The sequence below is a fragment of the Pleurodeles waltl genome, chromosome 9 (assembly GCF_031143425.1).
Source record: "Pleurodeles waltl isolate 20211129_DDA chromosome 9, aPleWal1.hap1.20221129, whole genome shotgun sequence".
Lineage (NCBI taxonomy): Eukaryota > Metazoa > Chordata > Amphibia > Caudata > Salamandridae > Pleurodeles > Pleurodeles waltl.
The window spans coordinates 6,744,652-6,769,681 of record NC_090448.1 but is presented as its reverse complement, the minus strand read 5'-3'; the positions used below and the strand labels follow the sequence as shown (position 1 = coordinate 6,769,681).

General features: G+C 53.5%; 1 protein-coding gene across 4 annotated transcripts in view; it reads left to right on the top strand.

The window, feature by feature from the left end:
* The window catches only part of NISCH (nischarin), a 246,820-nt gene that overhangs the window by 4,933 nt on the left and 216,857 nt on the right, over window positions 1-25,030 (top strand). For all 4 annotated transcript variants that reach the window (XM_069206092.1, XM_069206093.1, XM_069206095.1 and 1 more), the window contains exon 2: window positions 21,729-21,812. In XM_069206092.1, the coding sequence (XP_069062193.1) occupies window positions 21,729-21,812 (84 nt within the window). The remainder of the gene's footprint in view (window positions 1-21,728; window positions 21,813-25,030) is intronic.

The window sequence follows — 25,030 nt, the reverse complement described above, 5'->3', positions numbered from 1 at the left end:
CCCGCTCTGCTCCGCCCCGCCCCGCTCTGCTCCGCCCCGCCCCGCTCTGCTCCGCCCCGCCCCGCTCTGCTCCGCCCCGCCCTGCTCTGCCCCGCCCCGCTCTGCTCCGCCCCGCCCTGCTCTGCCCCGCCCCGCTCTGCTCCGCCCCGCTCTGCTCCGCCCCGCCCCGCTCTGCTCCGCCCCGCCCCGCTCTGCTCCGCCCCGCCCCGCCCCGCTCTGCTCCGCCCCGCCCCGCTCTGCTCCGCCCCGCCCCGCTCTGCTCCGCCCCGCCCCGCTCTGCTCTGCTCTGCTCCGCCCCGCCCCGCTCTGCTCCGCCCCGCCCCGCTCTGCTCCGCCCCGCCCCGCTCTGCTCCGCCCCGCCCCGCTCTGCTCCGCCCCGCCCCGCTCTGCTCCGCCCCGCCCCGCTCTGCTCCGCCCCGCCCCGCTCTGCTCCGCCCCGCCCCGCTCTGCTCCGCCCCGCTGCGCTCCGCTCCGCCCCGCCCCGCTGCGCTCTGCTCCGCCCCGCTCCGCCCCGCTGCGCTCTGCTCCGCCCCGCTCCGCCCCGCTGCGCTCTGCTCCGCCCCGCTCCGCCCCGCTGCGCTCTGCTCCGCCCCGCTGCGCTCTGCTCCGCCCCGCCGCGCTCTGCTCCGCCCCGCCGCGCTCTGCTCCGCCCCGCCGCGCTCTGCTCCGCCCCGCCGCGCTCTGCTCCGCCCCGCCGCGCTCTGCCCCGCCCCGCCGCGCTCTGCTCCGCCCCGCCGCGCTCTGCTCCGCCCCGCCGCGCTCTGCTCCGCCCCGCCGCGCTCTGCTCCGCCCCGCCGCGCTCTGCTCCGCCCCGCCGCGCTCTGCTCCGCCCCGCCGCGCTCTGCTCCGCCCCGCCGCGCTCTGCTCCGCCCCGCCCCGCCGCGCTCTGCTCTGCTCCGCCCCGCCCCGCCGCGCTCTGCTCTGCTCCGCCCCGCCCCGCCGCGCTCTGCTCCGCCCCGCCCCGCCGCGCTCTGCTCCGCCCCGCCCCGCCGCGCTCTGCTCCGCCCCGCCCCGCCGCGCTCTGCTCCGCCCCGCCCCGCCGCGCTCTGCTCCGCCCCGCCGCGCTCTGCTCCGCCCCGCCCCGCCGCGCTCTGCTCCGCCCCGCCCCGCCGCGCTCTGCTCCGCCCCGCCCCGCCGCGCTCTGCTCCGCCCCGCCCCGCCGCGCTCTGCTCCGCCCCGCCCCGCCGCGCTCTGCTCCGCCCCGCCGCGCTCTGCTCCGCCCCGCCCCGCCGCGCTCTGCTCCGCCCCGCCCCGCCGCGCCGCGCTCTGCTCCGCCCCGCCGCGCTCTGCTCCGCCCCGCCCCGCTCTGCTCCGCCCCGCCCCGCTGCGCCCTGCCCCGCTGCGCTCTGCTCCGCCCCGCCCCGCCACAGTGCACTTTCTTCACTCTATACCACAGCAGTCTGCTCAGCACTACTCTATGCCAGTGCAGTCCACCCCACTCTATTCTACTGTGCAGCACTCCAGTATTCACCTCTCAGATCTAGGCCACTCCACAACACTGCACTCTACACTCCTCTGTCAATACATGCTGCACCGCACCACTGCACTCGGACATTCTACTCTGCAAGGCTGCACTCTCTGCCACTGAGCTCTGCACATCTCTACTCTGTGCCACAGCACTCTGCCAGTGCACTCTACTCTGCACCGCTCTACATCTCTCTAATGCACTCCATGTCACTACACACTACTCTGCATCTCTCCACTCTACGCCCCTGCACTCTATGTCACTCTAATATACTCTGAACCACTTCACTCTGCTCGGAAACAATCTACTTTACACAACTGCACTCTGCTTCACTGCCCTCTGCAATTGCACTCTGTCACTGCACTCTATTCTGTGGCCCACCACTCTGCTCTACACCATGCCATGGACTCTACACCACTGTATGTCACAGCACTCTGTGCCAATGCACTCTACATCCCTTTACTCAAAACTAATGCACTCTGTGCCACTGCACTCGACTCCACCCTCTGTGACTCCACTCTCGTCACTCCACCCTGTGTAACTCCACTCTACTCCACCCTGCGTCACTGCACTCTATTCCACCCTGTGTCACTCCACCCTGTCACTCTGCATCACTCCACTCTGCGCCACTCCACTCTACTGCTCCCTGTGTCACTGCACTCTACTCCACCCTGTCACTGCACTCTGCATGACTCCACCCTACCCCACTCTGCATGACTCCACCCTGCATGACTACATTCCACCCTCGTCACTCCACTCTGCATCACTCCACTGTACTCCACCCTGCGTCACTGCACTCTACTCCACCCTGTGTCACTCCACCCTGTCACTCTGCATCACTCCACTCTGCATCACTCCAACCTGCATCACTCCACTCTACTCCTCCTTGCGTCACTGCACTCCACCCTGCTTCACTGCACTCCTCGCTGTGTCACTGCACTCTGCGTCACTCCACCCTGAATCACTGCACTCTACTCCACCTTGCATCACTCCACACTGCATCACTGCACTCTGCTCCACCCTGCATCACTCCACTGCACCCTGCGCCATTGCACTCTACTCTCTGGTCCTTCACTCTGCGCTATTGACTCTACACCACAGTACATCACAGCACTCTGTGCCAATGCGGTCTACACCCCTTTACTCAAAACCAATGCACTCTCTGGCAATCTGCTCTGTAATTCACACCACTTCACTCTAGGCTACTCCACTCTATGAGGCTAAAATCCACACTACTCCACTACCATAGGCACTAGACTCGGGTGGATACTCTCCCAAAGAGGGTACCACCTAGATGATGCTTCAGTAAGAAGAGCTGCTCTTCCCCAAGGCTGAAGCACGAGTGATGGCTGAACAGAGATACAGGGAAGTGCTGAGGCTTAGACTGTACTCGGAGGCTGCAGCAGCCTCCTGGTCATGGCAGCGTGAGAGAATACAGTGCATGGCACCGTGATACAGTGCATCTGCCTGTACTGCAAGACTCTGCATCACTACTACTGTGCATCTGCCCTCACTGCACGACCCTGCATCTCTCCATCCACCCACACTGCAACACCTTGCATCACTGCTACTGTGCATCCACCCACGGTGCAACACCTTGCATCACTGCTACTGTGCATCCACCCACGGTGCAACACCTTGCATCACTGCTACCGTGCATCCGCCCACGGTACAAGACCCTGCATCACTGCTACTGTGCATCCACCCACGGTGCACCACCTTGCATCACTGCTACCGTGCATCCGCCCATGGTACAAGCCCCCTGCATCACTGCTACCATGCATCCGCCCACACTGCAAGACCCTGCATCACTGCTACCATGCATCCGCCCACACTGCAAGACCCTGCATCACTGCTACCATGCATCTGCCCACACTGCAAGACCCTGCATCACTGCTACCATGCATCTGCCCACACTGCAAGACCCTGCATCACTGCTACCATGCATCCACCCAGACTGCATGACCCTTCATTGGTGCTGTCATCCAGGCTCCACGACCCTGCATCAGTTCTTGTGAGAAAGGGCCTCTTTTGTCATGCCTAGTCCCCACTTCTTGCCTGGTATTTGATGTAGTCTCAAAGTTGTTAGTGCCCAGGGCCCCTCTTAACCAGATTCCCTGGGCCAGATCTCTTTTCCAAAACTGTTGTGATGCATTGGCAACACCTTTAGCTGCCACTAGAAGTCCCTAGTAAATGGTACTTGGGTATCCACGGCATGGGGTACTAAGGGTAGGCCCCTGAGGACAGCAGCACTTTCTACCACCCTCTAGGTCCATGCATCCAGGTGCACCCAGCACTGCCTTTGCAGGCTGAGTGTCATGGTGCAATCCTAAAAAGCAAACTCTATATGGCACACTGCCTCTGTGCCCTGTCCACCACACACTGCATTTATTATGGGTAAGTCACCCCTCTGTCAGGCCTTACAGCCCTAGGGCAGGTTGCACTATACTGTATGTGAGGAAATAGCTGCATGAGCAATATGCCCCCATTGTGTGTCTGCCAAACCTGGGACATAGTAAGTGAACAGAGCAGCCGTTTTCAGGTTGAGCATAAGCATTTGACCTTGTTCATACTTTTAGTATACTTCTTATGGCTTAAATCAATTTCATTTGTAGGTTGCAGTGTCCTTTTAAAAATTATTGCTCTCTAGTTGTCAGTTCTCCCTCTTTCACCCTCCTTTTTTCTCCTGCTTCAGAACAGGGACCAACTACTGTATTGTTCCACTTTGGATTCTTTATTTGTTGCTGTGAGAGACTATTTTTCACATTTCTTTGGTGCTCCCCTTGCACTGCGGGTGTTTTAGGCTACTAGCTGCCTGCGTTTTTTTTTGCAGCATTCCGTTCCTCCCACCTCTTCCCCATGTAGCTGACATTTCTTTTGGGTTTATTCCAGTGCTGTCCTTGTTTACCTCTGGCTCCTAAATAAGCTTTTTTCACAAAAGAAACACCCAGTGGTTTAGCTCACTGCTCACAAAAGCCACAATATGCCCTTTCTGGTAGAATGTAGCTAAACCTAAAAGCAATGATGTGAAACTTGCTTAGCCTCCCATCCCATCTGGAGTCTCTCTCTCCATGGCCCTTCCTTGCCAGAACTCATGACATGGCACACAGGGCATTGCTTATCTCCTTTATTGGGGCCATAAATCTTCTCAGGCTGCTCTGCTGGTTTAAATTGCAGGCAAGAATGCTTGCAAGACTTTTCATTCTGTTAAAATAAAAATAAAATACTTTTCCAGCCTTATTTTACAATTTCTGTTCAGACGTTTACACAACTCGAGGTAGTACAATCATCTTCTCGTCTCTCCTCCAGGGCTTGTGATTTCTGATGTCAGTAGCCGCCAGTGACTGACAAAATTATGAGTCGGAGTTGACCAATTTATGTGGCAAGAACAGTCCAGTTCTGAAATTACGACGCCAATAGCTCTAACTCAAAGAAATGCGAGACCTATTACATTGCAAATGCTTGTTCATACATGTGCTGGATGATGATCAGTACGAGTTTCCCAGCTACATGATGGCTACTCTGAACCCTGGGTTGTTTGGTATCAGGCAATGTAGAATGATAAATCCAGACTGGCACCATTATTGGATATACTGCAAAAGGTACCCAGTTTCTACCTTAGAGGTGACCCCTGCAAAGCTAACTAGTCCTGGCATGGTTGGTGGCTGGTCACAACCAGCCTGCCACCATCAGACAAGATTCTGGAACCCTGGGGTGAGTGATTCTGGTTTCAGAACAAAGCCCTTCCTGGGCAGATGTTATCCCATCTCCCCCAGGAATATGCACTGCCCTTCTTGACCCACAGCCCTGATGGCCGTCCCCCCTGCAACCCCCCCACCACACCGTTGGCGGGAGCAAAGGTGGGAGAACACACAAAGCACTGGAGGAGTGGTCAGCCTTAGCTTGTACCATCCCTAAAGTGTTGCTGGCAAGGGGAACCCTTCATTTAATTTTCCTCCATCTTGCATGGAGGGAAAATAGCCAATCAGGTGTAGGAAAGTGACATCTGCCCACAGGAAGTGGCCACTTAATGGGTATAGCGTCTTAATGTAGATGACCCATTGGTCACTACTAGGCACTCCCCTAAATGCCCACTAAATACAATATTTAGTAAGCACCCCTAGACCAGAGATTCAGATTCCAAGGACACAAGAAGACCAGCAACAAAGAATATCCAAGGCTAGAGAACTGACATTCTGCTGCACCAAGAAGAGCCGCTGATGGGTTGCTCGGCCAGACTCTGCAGACCCCCAGGGGACCTCCACTCTTCTAAAACTTGCTGAAGATCTCCCTTCAGACTGAAGGCATCATTCTCCTGCAACCAATGAAGTCCAGTTCACTAACCGGCTGCTGACCAAGTTACCGAACACCACAGCAGGACCAAATTTCACCAATGGACCATGAGGACAAAACCTTTCAGTGTGCCAAGTTAGGTGGCGCTGCATCCTCAAGTAGCCGAATCAGGTACTGATCACTCCAAATCAGACACCCAGAAGCACAATATACTCCAGACTGACAAAGGACCAGGAAGAAGATCAAGTCGAGGGACTTTGGTAAACCCCTCAACCTCCCACCAGAGTGCCCATGCTGACCTGCAAGCTACCCTCAAAGTGACCTACCTCCTGCTTCCCAGGGCACCTTTGCGCTCTATTCCTGGCTCACAGATTCACTCTGCACCCAGCTGCCCTGTGCCTTGCACCAAAGATCCAGCTGTGTTCTAAGGGTCATCCACCCCTTGCAACCTCGATACTCCAAAGGGACCCACCCGAATCACCTTGACGTCCACCAGTGCAGTGCTTATCCAAGTGGTTGATTTCCCCCCCCCCCCCCCCCCCAAAAGTGGACTTGCTCCATCAACACTCTGCAACTGCTGCTTCTGAAACCGGAAGCCGTATGAACTTCTCCAGCTGGTCCACACGGCACACTGATGATCTCGCTGTATCTGAAAAAGGAAACATTGGTAAACACATTGCCTGATTTTTATATGCATTTTTAAAGTCTTTCTCCATAGATTCCTATGGAGTGTAACTACGCAGAGGACTGACACTTTTTCTAAACTTTGAAAATTTATAGCTGAAAAGTACTTACCCAATTTTGATGATCTTGGTCTTTACAAAAAGACTTCAGATTTTTATAAAATGTTAATTGGTCACAAGTTATTCTTTTGAGTGTGTGGGCTCATTTATTGATGCTGTGAGTACAACAAAAGCTTTGCACTTATCCAAAATTAGCCTAACTGCTTGACCAAGCTACCATAAAACTTAGAGCATTAAGTGGTTTAGTGTTTACCTCTCTACACCAACGTGTGGTTGTCCAGATCCTAAACTATGTGCCTGGTTTTACACACTTCATAGAGGGGCAACCTCCTACAGTTCTCCCTTGACTGCACAACCTTGCATTACTGGTAGCATGCATCCAGCCAGACTGCACGACCGTGCATCGGTTCTTCCATGCATGCACAGACTGCCCCACCCTGCATCACTGGTAGCATGCATCCACCCAGACTGCCTGACCCTGCATCAATTCGATAGTGCACCCACCCAGTCTGCATGACATGCGCCTGTCTATCCACCCACAGGGTGCATGTCTCTGATACCACATGTGATGCTCCGAAGAGCTTCATGCGAAGTACAAGTCACTCTGTGCTCAGTGTTAGGAAGGCTGCTCCTTTGACTTCTTCCAGGGCTTCTGGGTGTTAGACCTGGCACTGCCTCTTCTGCCTGTTTTCAGAGTGGTTTACCGGCCTGGCTTAAAGGACTTTGTTGTTGTTTCCACCGGTTGCCTGGTTGCTGTCCCCCTGAGCTGCACCATACATGTCCCCAGGCACCCAAGTACTGCTGTACACAACTCCCCAGGTACCCAAGTGCTTAGAGACCGCGGCCCGGCCTTGGAAGGATGCACCTGCTGGTCTCCTAATTTACCTGTAAGTGTTCGAGGATTCATCCACCACCTTCCTACTGTGTGGCTCCTAGCCTCTGTTTGCATAGCTCCTAGTCTGTGTGCACACGGATGTGCGCTCTGGCTCTTGCTGCACCGGATGCTCCACCGTGGTTGCCGGTTCACCAGGAGCCAGGGCTCCATTTACAGCTTGAGACCTTGTGTTCGAGAGACTGCTCAGTCAGCTGTTGCTGGCACTGAATCTCACAAGTTGGGGTCTCGGCTTGTCTTCCTTGAATATCCCATCTGTATACCCTCAGGGTACGTGTGCACCAGTGCATCACATGAATGTGTGCTTGTGAGTACCTCAGGGGACGTGTGCACCACAGGAGTGTGTTTGTGAGTACCTCTGGGGTACATGTGCACGAGTGTGTGCTTGTGAGTACCTCGGAGTACATGTGTGTAACGTGTGCTTGTAAGAACTTCAGGGTACGTGTGTGCCACATGACTGTGCTTGTGAGAACCTCAGGGTACTTCAGCACCAGGGGGCTGTGTGCTTGTGAGTACCTCAAGGTATGTGTGCAACACAAGTGTGTGCTTGTGAAAATCTTGGGGTACAGTGCATCACATGAGTGTTTGCATGTGAGTACCTTGGGGTACTTGTGCACCACGTGTGCTTGTGAATACTTCAGGGTATGTATGCACCATGTGTGGGCTTGTGATTACCTCGGGATATGTGTGCAGCATGTGTGCACCTGTGAGTACCTCAAGGTATGTGTGCTCCACACAAGTGTGTGCTTGTGAGTACCTCTGGGTACGTGTGCTCCTCGTGTGTGAGCTTGTGAGTACCTCATGAGTGTGAGCCTGTGAGTGCCTCAGGGGACGTGTACACCACAGGAGTGCTCCTGTGAGTACCTCAGGGTATGTGTGCACCACACAAGTGTGTGCCTGTGAGTACCTCGGGGACCTACACCAGAGTGTAGCCGTCTCAACACCAGTGACTCCTCTACATGCCGTGTAGAAGGTCCTTCTGGTCTTTAAAGGGTCCTTTTTAACAAAGTCACTAATACAGTCTCTTCAGGGTTGAAAGAGGCACTTCCAGGCAATGGAGGAAGCAGGGAGAAAGAGGCGACATAGGACTCGTCACTCGTGCCCCAAGTAACTGCAACTCGCCCCCTCGCCACGCACTGAGGGCTGAATGGCTGCATGTTCTTGTGCACAGCCATTCGCGCTGACTTTTCAATGCGGCTCGCACTACTGGCGCTAAATTACAACACAACATGCATATTTACGCCCATTGACGAAATCTTGTGGAGATTTAATGCAACCGCAGAATTATGCGGACTGGGGCTCTGCTAGTTCCACCCAATCCTATTTGAGATCAAAGAAGCGAGAATATGCCAAAATAAAGCACAGTTTGATAAACTGAGCACGACCCGTGCCAATAGTACACAAAACATAATTCAATTATGAACGCAAGTGTGAGTTTATACAAATCAGAATTGACAGGGTAACTATATACAAAAATTATGGAAGAGTATGTGTACAAAGCTAATCCTCCAGTTTCTTCGGTCTTCTTTTGATGCAACTTGGAGATACTTCCAAGAGTGCTGTTGATATTGATGAAAGAAACAATGTCCCAACTCTAACATTCACAGTTCTGAACCATTACACAGTGGTTTTTCTCACATTCCTCTACTTCCATCTTTCAGTCGCATTCGGTTGGCCTTTGCTTCAGTCACCTCTGTAGGGCTTGGCCATCTGGAACCACCCTCCTTAGAACTTCTCCATTGCACACCCTCACTCATACCCTTTCTTTGAGCATTCCGTGACCCTGTTTAATCTGGCATCAATCATGCTTTTCACCATACTGATCTTCTTTACCCCATCATCTGCCGACCCCCAGCTAGAGTCCTCCTTTGCATCCAAGCAGGAACAGCAGCAGTACCAAAACACACTACCCTTCCCTTCGATAAAAAGAAGAGGGTCTCACCAGTGAATGAGTGGGATGTGCTCCTGTAGCTCCAGAACATACTGTTCACTTTGTGCTTTGTAGTCAAACCCTCACTCGTAGCCAATTGGGTGCACTCTCCCAGCACCCAATTCAATCACTCCACCAGACCTTTTTCTCATGGGTGATGAACAGTGGTTCTGGAATGACTGATCCCCTCTTTTTTTTTTTTTTTGTTTTGTTAGGAAAGATTCAAATTCAAACTCAGACAAATTGTGGCTCTTTATCTGAAAAGATAACCTCAGGGCAACTCCTGCCAGCCCTCAAAGATATTTTCACATAAACAAACAACATTAAAAGCCTTTATTATCCTAAATAACGCTGCCTCATGCCATTTTTGCAATAATAATCAATCATCAGTATGGCACACCTATTATTATGACCAAAGCGGTTGAACTGGATGCGGATATCAGTGGCCATTTTTCCCATTCTTGTTTTTTTTTTAAATCACAAACGTAGAACCGGTATCTCGGACGATGTGTGACTACGTGTGCATGGCACACAATTTGAGACAAACCTCTGTTTGCCTGTCCACACGGGCCAACATTTGTCCTTTTTATGGCTGGCTTATTTCTAATGTCCTACATGCCTTAGAACCAACAGCCTTTGGCACAAAGTTGGTAGAACTGCCACCTTCCGATGATATCCACCACTGACAAGACTCCCCACATAGATCTAAACTCGCTCCGCTCTCCCTTTTCAAGATGTCAACCTCGTCGCCAAGAACTGCAAAGCTTTGTCTTCCAACGCCTTCCTCGAGTCCTCCTCCCAAGCTGGTCTCCCTCACGAGTCTTTACCTCAGCCATGCAAGGAGGAGCGTGCTGGCTCTAAGTGCCACGGGCCCGCTGGGGTGACTGCTCATGGCTCTGTAGCCTCTGTGGCCCGCGCACGCCCAGTTGCCCAATACAGTTGCCATTCATGGCTGTTCTCTGCTTGCAAAGTGACATACATCTGTTTGTTGGAGAACAAAGCAAAATTAGGAATAATGGGGGATTTTTTTTCCACCTCCCATAAACGCAACCGCTGAACATAGGTGCTGAGGCTTGTAGGAAAGTACCATCTTGCCTGGCATGTTACCCCCATATTTCACTGTATATATGTTGTTTTAGTGTATGTGTCACTGGGACCCTGCCAGCCAGGGCCCCAGTGCTCATAAGTGTGCCCTGTATGTGTTCCCTGTGTGATGACTAACTGTCTCACTGAGGCTCTGCCAACCAGAACCTCAGTGGTTATGCTCTCTCTTTGCTTTCCAAATCGTCACTAACAGGCTAGTGACCAATTTCACCAATTCTCATTGGCATACTGGAACACCCTTATAATTCCCTAGTATATGGTACTGAGGTACCCAGGGTATTGGGGTTCCAGGAGTTCCCTATGGGCTGCAGCATTTCTTTTGCCACCCATAGGGAGCTCTGACAATTCTTACACAGGCCTGCCACTGCAGCCTGAGTGAAATAACGTCCACGTTATTTCACAGCCATTTACCACTGCACTTAAGTAACTTATAAGTCACCTATATGTCTAACCTTTACCTGGTAAAGGTTGGGTGCTAGGTTACTTAGTGTGTGGGCACCCTGGCACTAGCCAAGGTGCCCCCACATCGTTCAGGGAAAATTCCCCGGACTTTGTGAGTGCGGGGATACCATTACACGTGTTCACTATACATAGGTCACTACCTAATGTATAGCGTCACAATGGTAACTCCGAACATGGCCATGTAACATGTCTAAGATCATGGAATTGTCACCCCAATGCCATTCTGGCATTGGGGAGACAATTCCATGATCCCCCGAGTCTCTAGCACAGACCCGGGTACTGCCAAACTGCCTTTCCCGGGGTTTCACTGCAGCTGCTGCCAACCCCTCAGACAGGTTTCTGCCCTCCTGGGGTCCAGCCAGGCTTGGCCCAGGAAGGCAGAACAAAGGACTTCCTCAGAGATAGGGTGTTAACACCTTTTTCCAAAGGGAGAGGGTGTAAGGCAGGGGAGGAGTAGCCTCCCCCAGCCTCTGGAAATGCTTTGGGCACAGATGATGCCCATCTCTGCATAAGCCAGTCTAGACCGGTTCAGGGATCCACCAGCCCTGCTCTGGCACGAAACTGGACAAAGGAAAGGGGAGTGACCACTCCCCTGACCTGCACATCCCAGGGGAGGTGCCCAGAGCTCATCCAGTGTGCTCCAGACCTCTGTCATCTTGGAAACAGAGGTGCTGCTGGCACACTGGACTGCTCTGAGTGGCCAGTGCCAGCAGGTGACGTCAGAGACTCCTTCTGATAGGCTCTTACCTGTGTTGCTAGCCTATCCTCCTTCCTAGGTAGCCAAACCTCCTTTTCTGGCTATTTAGGGTCTCTGCTTTGGGGAATTCTTTAGATAACGAATGCAAGAGCTCATCAGAGTACCTCTGCATCTCTCTCTTCACCTTCTGCCAAGGAATCGACCGCTGACTGCTCTGGACGCCTGCAAAACCGCAACAAAGTAGCAAATACGACTACTACAACCTTGTATCGCTGATCCGGCCGCCATCTCGACTGTTTTCCTGGTGGTGCATGCTGTGGGGGTAGTCTGCCTCCTCTCTGCACTAGAAGCTCTGAAGAAATCTCCTGTGGGTCGACAGAATCTTCCCCCTGCAACCGCAGGCAACAAAAGACTGCATCACCGGTCCTCTGGGTCCCCTCTCAGCACGACGAGCGTGGTCCCTGGAACTCAGCAACTCTGTCCAAGTGACTCCCACAGTCCAGTGACTCTTCAGTCCAAGTTTGGTGGAGGTAAGTCCTTGCCTCACCACACTAGACTGCATTGCTGGGTACCTCGTGATTTGCAGCTGCTCCGGCTCCTGTGCACTCTTCCAGGACTTCCTTTGTGCACAGCCAAGCCTGGGTCCCCGACACTCTAACCTGCAGTGCACAACCTCCTGAGTTGTCCTCCGGCGTCGTGGGATCTTCTTTTGTGACTTTGGGAGAGATCCGGTTCACTCCTCTTCGTAGTGCCTGTTCTGGCACTTCTGAGGGTGCTGCTTGCTTCTGAGAGGGCTCCTTGTCTTGCTGGGCGCCCCCTCTGTCTCCTCAAGCAATTGGCGACATCCTGGTCCCTCCTGGGCCACAGCAGCATCCAAAAACCCTAACTGCGACCCTTGCAGCTAGCAAGGCTTGTTTGCGGTCTTTCTGCGTGGGAACACCTCTGCAAGCTTCTTCACGACGTGTGACATCCATCCTCCATAGGGGAAGTTCCTAGTCCTCTTCGTTCTTGCAGAATCCACAGCTTCTACCATCCGGTGGCAGCTTCTTTGCACCCTCAGCTGGTATTTCCTGGGCATCTGCCTAATCTCGACTTTGTCGCGACTCTTGGACTTGGTCCCCTTGTTCCACTGGTACTCTCGTCCTGAAATCCATCATTGTTGCATTGCTGGTGTTGATCTTCCTTGCAGAATTCCCCTATCATGACTTCTGTGCTCTTTGGGGAACTTAGGTGCACTTTACACCTACTTTTCAGGGTCTTGGGGTGGGCTATTTTTCTAACCCTCACTATTTTCTTACAGTCCCAGCGACCCTCTACAAGCTCACATAGGTTTGGGGTCCATCCGTGGTTCGCATTCCACTTTTGGAGTATATGGTTTGTGTTGCCCCTATACCTATGTGCTCTCATTGCAATCTATTGTGACTATTCATTGCTTGCATTACTTCCTTTTGCTATTACTGCATAATTTTGGTATTGTGTACATATATCTTGTGTATATTTGCTATCCTCATACTGAGGGTACTCACTGAGATATTTTTATGACAATATGCCAAAAGTAAAGTACCTTTATTTTTAGTATAACTGTGTATTGTGTTTTCTTATGATATTGTGCATATGACACTAGTGGTACTGTAGGAGCTTCACTCGTCTCCTAGTTCAGCCTAAGCTGCTCTGCTAAGCTACCATTATATATCAGCCTAAGCTGCTAGACACCCTATACACTAATAAGGGATACCTGGGCCTGGTGCAAGGTGTAAGTACCCCTTGGTACCCACTACAAGCCAGTCCAGCCTCCTATAAGGCTGCTGGTCCTTTCAGCGTCAACAAAATGCCCTCCCATTGCATGAGGCAAACAGGACTAATGTTCAGAGGGTAAGTCTCAAGGGGTCAACACCACTCCCAGAATAAGGTGTCTTTTGGAGGACGCTCTGCCCTGCTCTCTGCCCTCCTGGCGGACGCTCTGCCCTGCTCTCTGCCCTCCTGGCGGACGCTCTGCCCTGCTCTCTGCCCTCCTGGCGGACGCTCTGCCCTGCTCTCTGCCCTGCTCTCTGCCCTGCCGGCGAACGAGAGGCTCTCTGCACTCCTGGCGGACGCTCTGCCCTGCTCTCTGCCCTCTTGGCGGACGCTCTGCCCTGCTCTCTGCCCTCTTGGCGGACTCTCTGCTCTGCCCTCTTGGCGGACTCTCTGCTCTGCCCTCTTGGCGGACTCTCTGCTCTGCCCTCTTGGCGGACTCTCTGCTCTGCCCTCCTGGCTGACACTCTGCCCTCCTGGCTGACACTCTGCTCTCTGCCCTCCTGGCGGACGAGATGCCATCTGCCCTCCTGGAGGACACTCTGCCCTTTGCCCTCCTGGCGGATGCTCTCCCCTCCTGGCGGAATCTTCACAATGAGAACCTGCTGAGGCTCTTTGTGACTCGGAACCTGAATTCCTCCAGTCGGGTTCGTGTTGCACCATTTAGCAGTCTGATTTTGTAATATTGAGATATTGCATTGGAGGTGCCTAATACGAGGAAGAGGGACTGAGGTATCTCGGGGTTCCTGTGCCACACTTTAAGCCTCGAAGTGGGGCGACGATGCCAAATGCAGCCCTTGTTGGCTGGAAGCTCTTTAAAGAAAGGAGAGTAAACTCCACTTCTGGAAGATTCTGACAGGACCGTGCTCATGTCCTCACCTGGCTTCCAAGGATGTATGAGCATAACTTGGGGTTTCCTGAACTTGGGGACACAGGTGTGCCTGCTCCCTGCCCGAGCACCTTGAGGACACCCTTCAGTATACCTGGCTGTCCGTTTGCGCTGATGTGAGTCGGGCACCTGTATTATTAGGAGTAACCGTGCCAGATGGGTGAAATGATGATGGCACCAGGTGAAAGTCGGTGACTAACAGCCACAATGCTGCTTTTCACAGGAAGGGCTCGTGCTTACTGTGCAAACAAGCCTCGCGAGAGAGGTAAGACTTGGAACAGCAATCAGAGGAGGCTCCCTGGGCCCCAACTGCACAATCTGTGAAGGCCCAGATCTAACTTACCCCCCAAGCTAGGTGTCCTAGTCGTGTTGGATCTGAGACCAGCCTGTCTGACCACCTCTAGGTGTGAGGGGAGGCACAGGGCGGGTGGTGGGTTGCTGCCATCACAGAACAACAAACCAGCCTGCCCCATGGTACCCCCTGCCCTCCCATCTACCTTCAAGCCCAAGACTTTCTTCTTGACCCAGAGACTGATGGTTTTTAGGGTCGAGTCTGCGTCGCTTGCGCATGCGTTTTGCTAAGTGAGATGCTTTAGTTATTAAAAAGGGCTCGGAGACCCAGCCCCGTCCACGTCATGTCAGTGTCTTTCATTGGCTCGTGGGCTTGCCTTTTAGAATCTGCTTGATTTCATTAGTGGAAGGCGCGCATACGTCATGCCTTTTCCGGTGCATAGCCCTCCTCGAGCGCATCGACCAAGTACAGAAAACATGCGCGGCTCGCTGTTTTCCATCCGGCTTGTGGACTACTTTTTCTCTATTTTCCCAGCGCGATCTCGCTCGGCAGAAGTCGAGCGCTTTACATAATATCGACCCTGTTACACAGTTAATTGCACTTTTTCCGGTTAGTACATAAATGCACTTTTGCTGATAGGTTTCTTTACCAATGAAAAGTCGGGTTAGGAGTTTACAACACTATCAGCTCTAACATGAGCAAACGCGAGACCCGTTGCATTGCAAATGCTTGTTCCTGTTTGCAGCCGCAGGCGTCCTCCTGCCCATGTGGTTTCCCCCCAGACAGCCTTTGCTTTTTTTTTTGTAGAGAAGTGATTGTAAAACAGAACCACGTGTTGTGCAACATCTGTCCTTTCAGCTGAGGCCCCAACATGGCTAAGAGTTTGCTGTTTAATTTACTCAAGTTTAGGCCAACTCGCCTCAGATCTGCGGGTCCTGCAAACAGCCTTTTATATGGGCCCCCCTGTGTGAACTTTCAGTGCAGACCCCCCTGCCTGGTCCCTTCCCACTCCCTCCCTCCTCTCACCAGGGGCCTGCACTCCCTCCCTCCTCTCACCAGGGGCCTGCACTCCCTCCCTCCTCTCACCAGGGGCCTGCACTCCCTTCCTCCTCTCACCAGGGGCCTGCACTCCCTTCCTCCTCTCACCAGGGGCCTGCACTCCCTTCCTCCTCTCACCAGGGGCCTGCACTCCCTCCCTCCTCTCACCAGGGGCCTGCACTCCCTCCCTCCTCTCACCAGGGGCCTCCACTCCCTTCCTCCTCTCACCAGGGGCCTCCACTCCCTCCCTCCTCTCACCAGGGGCCTCACTCTCCCCCCCTCTAGCAAGAATCCATTGTTCCAGCCAAGCGGGCGTCATTTCCTGTTCTTGACTGCTTCCGGCTCCGCCCCCTGAGTGGTGATTGGGTCTGGTGCACACAGCAGCTCACGCCTCCTGGAGGGAGGAGCCTCTAACTGCCTTGTTCATCCAAGAGCTCTGGCCCTGGGGCTGTGCCGGGCCTTCTGCTGCTCCCAGACCCCCACTGCCTCGGGCTGGCCTCCCACCCTTGACACTGGTCTTGGTTACCTGACTGTTGTCCCTGTAGCTGCCTCCTATTGGCATAGTAATGCAAAGTCTCTGCCAAGCAATGCCAACCCATGCCAGCAAGAACTGTCAACATCGAACTCCCAGCTTGCTGGCAGGGCTTGTGGAGAGCCATCGCCCCCTGCAGGCTGGACTGTGGAGGGCCATTAACCCCCCCCGCAGACTGGGGCTGTGGAGGGCCATTAACCCCCCCCGCAGACTGGGGCTGTGGAGGGCCTTCCCCCCCCCCTCCCCCCCGCAGACTGGGGCTGTGGAGGGCCTTCCCCCCCCCTCCCCCCCCCGCAGACTGGGGCTGTGGAGGGCCTTCCCCCCCCCTCCCCCCCGCAGACTGGGGCTGTGGAGGGCCTTCCCCCCCTCCCCCCCCCCCCCCGCAGACTGGGGCTGTGGAGGGCCTCCCCCCCCCTCCCCCTCCCCCCGCAGACTGGGGCTGTGGAGGGCCTCCCCCCCCCTCCCCCTCCCCCCGCAGACTGGGGCTGTGGAGGGCCTCCCCCCCCCCCACCCCCCCCCCCCCGCAGACTGGGGCTGTGGAAGGCCTTCCCCTGTGGAGAGCCATTTCCCCCCCTCACCCGCAGACTGGGGCTGTGGAGGGCCATTTCCCCCCCCCCCCACCCGCAGACTGGGGCTGTGGAGGGCCATTTCCCCCCCCCCCCCACCCGCAGACTGGGGCTGTGGAGGGCCATTTCCCCCCCCCCCCCACCCGCAGACTGGGGCTGTGGAGGGCCATTTCCCCCCCCCCCCCAACCCGCAGACTGGGGCTGTGGAGGGCCTTCCCCCCCCCTCCCCCCCGCAGACTGGGGCTGTGGAGGGCCTTCCCCCCCCCTCCCCCCCCCGCAGACTGGGGCTGTGGAGGGCCTTCCCCCCCCCCTCCCCCCCCCGCAGACTGGGGCTGTGGAGGGCCTTCCCCCCCTCCCCCCCCCCCCCCGCAGACTGGGGCTGTGGAGGGCCTCCCCCCCCCCTCCCCCTCCCCCCCGCAGACTGGGGCTGTGGAGGGCCTCCCCCCCCCCTCCCCCTCCCCCCGCAGACTGGGGCTGTGGAGGGCCTCCCCCCCCCCGCAGACTGGGGCTGTGGAAGGCCTTCCCCTGTGGAGAGCCATTTCCCCCCCTCACCCGCAGACTGGGGCTGTGGAGGGCCATTTCCCCCCCCCCCCCACCCGCAGACTGGGGCTGTGGAGGGCCATTTCCCCCCCCCCCCACACCCGCAGACTGGGGCTGTGGAGGGCCATTTCCCCCCCCCCCCCCACCCGCAGACTGGGGCTGTGGAGGGCCATTTCCCCCCCCCCAACCCGCAGACTGGGGCTGTGGAGGGCCATTCCCTCCCCCCCCCCCCCCCCGCAGACTGGGCTCGGCTTGGCTCCTGAAGGTTAAGTTGTAGCTTGTGATGGGCTTACATTATAGTTTGTGAAGGTTACACTACAGCTTGTGATGAGTTTACATTATAGTCTGTGAAGGTTACATTGTAGCTTGTGATGGGTTTACATTATAGTTTGTGAAGGTTACTCTGTAGCTTGTGATGAGTTTACATTATAGTTTGTGAAGGTTACATTGTAGCTTGTGATGGGTTTACATTATAGTTTGTGAAGGTTACATTCTAGCTTGTGATGAGTTTACATTATAGTCTGTGAAGGTTACATTGTAGCTTGTGATGGGTTTACATTATAGTTTGTGAAGGTTAACTTGTAGCTTGTGATGGGTTTACATTATAGTTTGTGAAGGTTACACTGCAGCTTGTGATGAGTTTACATTGTAGTTTGTGAAGGTTACATTGTAGCTTGTGATGGGTTTACATTGTAGTTTCTGAAGGTTACACTACAGTTTGTGAAGGTTACATTGTATCTTGTGATGAGTGTACAGTTTTTTAATGTACATTGTAGCTTGTGAAGAGTTTCTTTATGGTCTGTGAAGGTTACATTGTGGCTCGTCGTGAATTTATGTATAGCTTGTGGGATGGCAGTGTGTTGTTTTCAGTTAAGCATTGTGAGCTGTTGCTGTACGTTTGCTGACATCTAAGATACTTTTCAAATGTTGGTAATACTCAGACTGACAATGGCGGAGCCCAGTACTCCTCTTACAACTGGGATTTCCCAGCAATGGAAACCTATTGAGAGCAGATCCACCTCCAATCACCTTCACCCGACCACCAACAACCAATCACCTCCAGTCCACCAACAACCAACCGCCTCCACCACATTAAAAACCTCTCAGCTTCCTGTCTGCCATATTGTAGGTTTCACGCATTGCATTGGTCTGAAGATGGTGCGTACAGGGAGGGCGTGAGGTTGGCATCACAGCCCCGGGCGACCTGCTACAGCTCATCACTCTGACTCTTCACAGGTTTCTTGACAAGTATTTTGTGTTCATGTGTCCTAAGCGGCTGATGGGCCTAGGGGGGCGTGGAGTGATGGGAGCAGTAAGTGTCCCTCTGCCTCCTGCTGGGCAGTAGCCTTGGTCAACTGAGTGATCGGAGATAGTGCTGGCGGTCCCCTTTAGGACTGGACACTCAGTCATTGCTACATTGGTGCTCACACTGGCTCCCGCAGAGCACTAGGGATTGTAGGTGTCTGCTGTAGGGGTGAAGAGGGGGTGGGCCTGGGGGGCTCTTATGACCACCTCGCCTATTGTACTACCGTCCATGTGGTGAGCCGTTATCCCTGTCCACTGTGGCTGGGCTCTCATCCCATAGTCATGTTCTGCAGCATAAGTTGACCTGTGATGATCAAACGTGGGACAGTGGTACAAGGCCACGCATCGATCTGGCCTGCTCCAGCGTCCGCCCTTTGAATGCCCCCAGGAGAGGCCCAGTGACCTGTGGACAAGGTGCTCTGCGGGTGGCAGGAGCTCTGAGCATGCACTGGTTCTGGGATCTGTTTCATTGAATGCGTTGCAGGAGTCCTAGGTTCATGTATATAGGAAGCTGGCTCTCTCTGTACTATATCAAAATGAGACATAGTGTGCACAGAGTCCAGGGGTTCCCCAGACGCTTAACAGAGGCTAAAGTAGATAATTCTAATGCTCTCTTTTGTGGTAGTGTGGCCGAGCAGTAGGCTTATCAGAGGGTAGTGTTAAGCATTTGTTGTACACACACAGACAATAGAAGAAGCACACACTCAATGATTTAACTGCAGACCAATGGTTTTCATATTGTAATAATATATTTTCTTAATTTATTTCTAAAACCACAATATTGAAGTTGCAGGTAAGTACTTCATTAGATTCGTATTTCACACATGTATCAATATTTTGAAATCGCTAAGTTATACAGTTTTTGAAATATTGGCAATTATCTGTTTTAAAAGTTGACAGTGCAATTTTCAGAAACAGTTCCTGGGGAAAAAAGCTAGTACGATTTACAGGTAAGTGCTTGACTTACAGTTCCAGTGTCCGGGGGTTAGGAAGTCCACAGGTTGGGGTTCAAGTTAACCCCAGACACCCACCACCAGCAACACTGGGCCGGCTGGGGGCAGAGGTCAAAGTTGAGGCAAACTTAGCATGGGCTTGTGTGGAGACTAGGGGCACTCTGAATCAGGCCTGCCTGCAGGTAAGTACCTGTGACTTGGGTGCAAACACGGCGTCAAGTTTCGAATGCTTTTCTATGAGGGGACCTGGGGGGGTCACTCGGAGGCTGCAGACGAGGTCCAGGGGATCAAATTGGACAAACCACAGGCTGGACACGGAGGATGGCCCCCTGCTGAACGTAGCTGCACCGGAGGACGGGTTCACCAAGGCCTTGGGGTTGCAGATGCAGTGGACTTTTAGGTGTCTGATATATTTGTCTGGAGATTTCGCGGTCAGGGGGGGTCCTCGGGATTCCATCTACAGGCGTCGTCGTGGAGAGGTCAACCCAGGGTGGGCACTTGCTCACAATCGCTTGGGGACTCTCTAGCTGGTTGGGCCACAAGCGTTGGGTGCAGAGTGGTCAGGACTGACTGATCAGGGGAGGCCCTGGAGTCCCGTGGTTGTAGTTTCTTCTTGGACAGGGCCGCTGTCCATGGGAGTTCTTGGTCCTTTTGGGTGCATGGAAGTCCTCTGGAGCTTGGCAGAGGTCACTGGTCCCACAGGATGCAGCCTCTTTGAAGCAGCAGACAGGCCGTTGGGGCTGAGGCCGAGTCTGTTTGCATCTTCCTTCTTCTCTGCTCGGGGTTCAGCTTAGCAGTCCTTCTTTCTCATCAGGTCACCAGGAATCTGGTGAGCTAGGTTCAGGGAGGCCCTTAAATCCTGGATTTAAGGGCGTTACAGGGTTAAGAGGGCAGTAGTCAATGGCTACTGTCCCTGAAGGTGACTACACACTTTTGTGTCCACTCCCTTTGGAGAGGGGGGGACACAAACCTAACCTTATTGGTCCCTGTTCTCCAACCAAGATGGAGGATTCTGCAGGGAGGGGGGGTGCGTCACCTCAGCTCTGGACACCTTAGGGGTTGTCACTCCTCCCTATTTTCCCTACTTTTCCTGCCAGACTTGCCGCCAAAAGTGGGGCTTTTATCTGGAGGAGTGGGGTACCCTGGGGCACTTTAACAAGAGGCTTGAGCCTTTGAGGTGCACTGCCAGGTATTACAGTTTCTGGAGGGGGGAGGTCACACCTCCACCCAGGACAGGCTTTGTTTCTGACTTTTAGAGAGCACAAAGACTCTCACCGCATGTGGTCAGAAACTCATCTGGAAGTAGCAGGCTGGCACAGACTGGTCAGTCCTACACTAGCAGTTTGGCTAACATACAGGGGGTATCTCTAAGATGCCCTCTAGGTGCATTTCACAATACATCCCACACTGCCATCAGTGTGGGTTTATTATTCTGAGAAGTTCGATGCCAAACTTCCCAGTATTCAGTGTTGCCATTATGGAGCTGTGGAGTTCGTAATGGCAAACTCCCAGCCCATGTACTCAATATGGCTACCCTGCACTTACAATGTCTAAGAATGGACTTAGACACTCTAGGGTCATAGTGCTCATGCACATATGCCCTCACCTGTGGTATAGTGCACCCTGCCTTAGTACTGTAAGGCCTGCTAGAGTGGTGTCCTACCTATGCCACAGGCAGTGTGAGGTTGGCATGGCACTCTGAGGGGAGTGCCATGTCGACTTAGTCACTTTCTCCCCACCAGCACATACAAGGTGTGAGGCAGTGTGCATGTGCTGAGTGAGGGGTCCCCAGGGTGGCATAAGACATGCTGCAGCCCTTAGAGACCTTCCCTGGCCAAAGGGCCCTTGGTACCATTTACAAGGGACTTATCTGTGTGCCGGGGTGTGCAGATTGTGGAAACTGGTACATTTTTTGTGAAAGAACACTGGTGCTGGGGCCTGGTTATCAGGATCCCAGCACACTCTGTCAAGTTAGTATCAGGTGTGTGTGTAGGGGGGTGGGGAGGGTGTAACCATACCAAAAGGGGCACTTTCCTACAAGGTACACACTTGGGAGACCAGATGGCCCAGTAGTAGTAAACTGAAGAGCCAGAGGGCTGTGGGCCTCTGTGGCCAGCATGGCTTTAAACCCCCTCTCTCCCCCAACCATTGCTACCAGTAGCGCCTCGTGCCTGTGGTGTTGATGAGGCTCTGACTTCTTGGATCTTCAATTTGATGTAATTTTTGTCTTTTTCAGGTCTACATCATTGAGGTGAGCGTTGGCTGCCATCGGTGGACGGTGAAACATCGCTACAGCGACTTCCACGAGCTCCAGGAGAAGGTAACTCAGGACCTGAGCTGCTTCTCAGCGGTGGAAAGTGAGCAGCCCTGCTCAGATAATAGTTACAAGAAAGACTTTACTTTATGAATATGGAGTCCTTGCTTGTAGAGTCCGCGATAGTGGTCCCCGTGGTCTGTACCTCGGGCTGGACTAAAACTGACCTTCTGGGACCAGTTAATTGATAAAGTATAAAACAATAAGGCTGTCTGTGCACAGGCCCAGAGTGCCATCTTTGAATGCTTTTGTTCTATTTTGAGAAAACCATGCTAGGATGGTGTCCATGTGTGCGGATGGTGGCCGCCGCCTTGGAATGGGTTTTTAGAGCGTGTTCAGAGATGGAAGGTCATGTATGTGCAGGCGTGTGTATGTATGCTAATGCTCCAGTGGCGATCTGTAAAGGTGTCTTACGCATCAGTTTACCCTTCCTAGATGGCCACAGCCATCTTCACACTCTAAATTAGTAGTAAACTATGTGCTGCCTGCCCACATCTGCGTGGAAGAAGCTGCTGGTCCTCGCAGAAAACTTATCTAGAAACTTTTCTCAAAAAATGCCTGAGAGAAGGGGAGGGAAGACACTCGGATGGTGAAAGTGATGCACTAAAACTGAGAAGAAAAAATAGTCCCCTCACGTCACCTGTGGAAAGAGCCAAGCTGTCCAATCAGAAACTTTGAAAAGAATCAATACTCCAGGGGCATTACAAATGAATGAACATGGAGGAAAGCCCTGAGCGGGGGCAGGAAACTAGATGGACAGGGAAGCCATCCAATCGTGAGCAGACTCTCGCCTTTGTGTCAGAATCTGAATCTGTCGGACTCTATTGGAAAGTGTTTGAATTTCTATCTGTCTATCTTAGTGTAGCCATCCTTATCTATTATCTGAGCTATCAGTTCTGATCTACCCTTATTTTATCTATTCATCCTACCTTAATCTATATATCACAGTGCAGCCTATCTACAATGGTTCTTTACAACCGTATGAATGCAAGACCTGAAACGGCCGTTTTTGTGAATCTGTTGCCCATCGCGAGTTAACAAAACACCCAACTATCGGAATTCTTTTGCTAAACTCCTAGAATTCAAGTGACTGAATGTTTGGTATCCTGTCTGTAATATCGTTGATTGGGTCATTCAGGATCAGGCGAGAGTGCACCTTGGACATCCCTAACCCTGGATCCAGCAGAACTGGGATGGTTTTGCATCAGGAGGTGGCCCATGCGTGCATTAAATGAATAGGTTTACCATTAGCGGCTTAAAGATGTAGTTCTTGCCTGTTGCCCGCCCCTGTGCTGCCAAGGTACCTTTCGACCCCAGTCTTACTGCACATTATGCACCAGAGCTTCCTGCTGTCAGAGCTACCTGTAGGCGGGGGTGAACTGCTTCAAACAGCAGAGCAGGGAGAACCGACTGTGCTCAAGGGCGAAACTTCTACCACTTCTTGCAGCCACAAACATGCGCAGGTTCCGTGTCCTGTGACGTGACATGAGCTGCTCTCTGCAAACAACCACCACCAGATAACCTCTACACCACCCCAACGTCCACAAGCAAGAGCGGGTTCAGTGTCCTGTGGGATCATAGACTCTACTCCATCAAACAACCGCCACCAGACAACCTCTACATCACCCCAACCTCCACCAGTAAGAGCGGGTTCAGTGTCTTGTTGGATCAAAGGCTCTACTCCATCAAACAACCACCACCACACAACCCCTGCACCCCAACCTTTGCAAGCAAGAGCAAGATCAGTGTCCTGTGAGATCACAGGCTTTACTCCATCAAACAACCACCACCACGCAACCTCTACACCACCCAACCTCCACAAGCAAGTGCGGGTTCAGTGTCCTACGAGATCACAGGCTCTACTCCATCAAACAACCACCACCACGCAACCTCTACAACCAACCTCCGCAAGCAAGAGTGAGTTCAGTGTCCTGTGAGATCACAGGCTCTACTCCATCAAACAACCACGACCACGCAACCTCTACATCACCCCAACCTCCACAAGCAAGAGCGGGTTTAGGGTCCTGTGAGATCATAAGCTCTACTCCATCAAACAACAACCACCACCACCACGAAACCTCTGCACCACCCCAACGTCCACAAGCAAGAGCGGGTTCAGTGTCCTGTGAGATCATAGGCTGTACTCCATCAAACCACCACGTGACCCTTACACCCCAACCTCTGCAAGGAAGAGCGAGATCAGTGTCTTATGAGATCAGACTCTACTCCCTCAAATAACCACCACCCTAAGCTCCACAAGCATGAGCAGGTTCAGTGTCCTGTGAGATCACAGGCTCTACTCCAAACAATCACCACCACACAACCCCTGCAACCCAACCTCTGCAAGCAAGAGCGAGATCATTGTCCTATGAGATCACAGGCTCTACTCCATCAAACAACCACCACCACGCAGCCTCTGCATCACCCCAACCTCCACAAGCAAGAGCAGGTTCAGTGTCTTATTGGATCACAGGTTCTACTCCAACAAACAACAACCACCACCACCACCACCACGAAACCTCTACACCACCCCAACGTCCACAAGCAAGAGCGGGTTCAGTGTCCTGTGAGATCATAGGCTCTACTCCATCAAACAACCACGACCACGCAACCTCTACATCACCCCAACCTCCACAAGCAAGAGTGGGTTCAGGGTCCTGCGAGATCATAAGCTCTACTCCATCCAACAACAACCACCACCACCACCATGAAACCTCTACACCACCCCAACGGCCACAAGCAAAAGCGGGTTCAGTGTCCTGTGAGATCATAGGCTGTACTACATCAAACCACCACGTGACCCTTACACCCCAACCTCTGCAAGGAAGAGCGGGTTCAGTGTCGTGTGAGATCATAGGCTCTACAACATCAAACAACCACCACACCACAACCCCTGAAGCTCATCTCTGCAAGCAAGAGCGCGATCAGTGTCCTATGAGATCACAGGCCCTACTCCATCAAACAACCACCACCAGACAACCTCTACATCATCCCAACCTCCACCAGCAAGAGCTGGTTCAGTGTCCTATGAGATCACATGCTGTACTCCATCAAACAACCACCACCAGACAACCTCTACACCACCCCAACATCCGCAAGCAAGAGCGGGTTCAGTGTCCTGTGAGATCACAGGCTCTACTCCATCAACAACCACCACCACGCAACCTCTACACCACCCCAAGTTCCACAAGCAAGAGCAGGTTCAGTGTCCTGTGAGATCACAT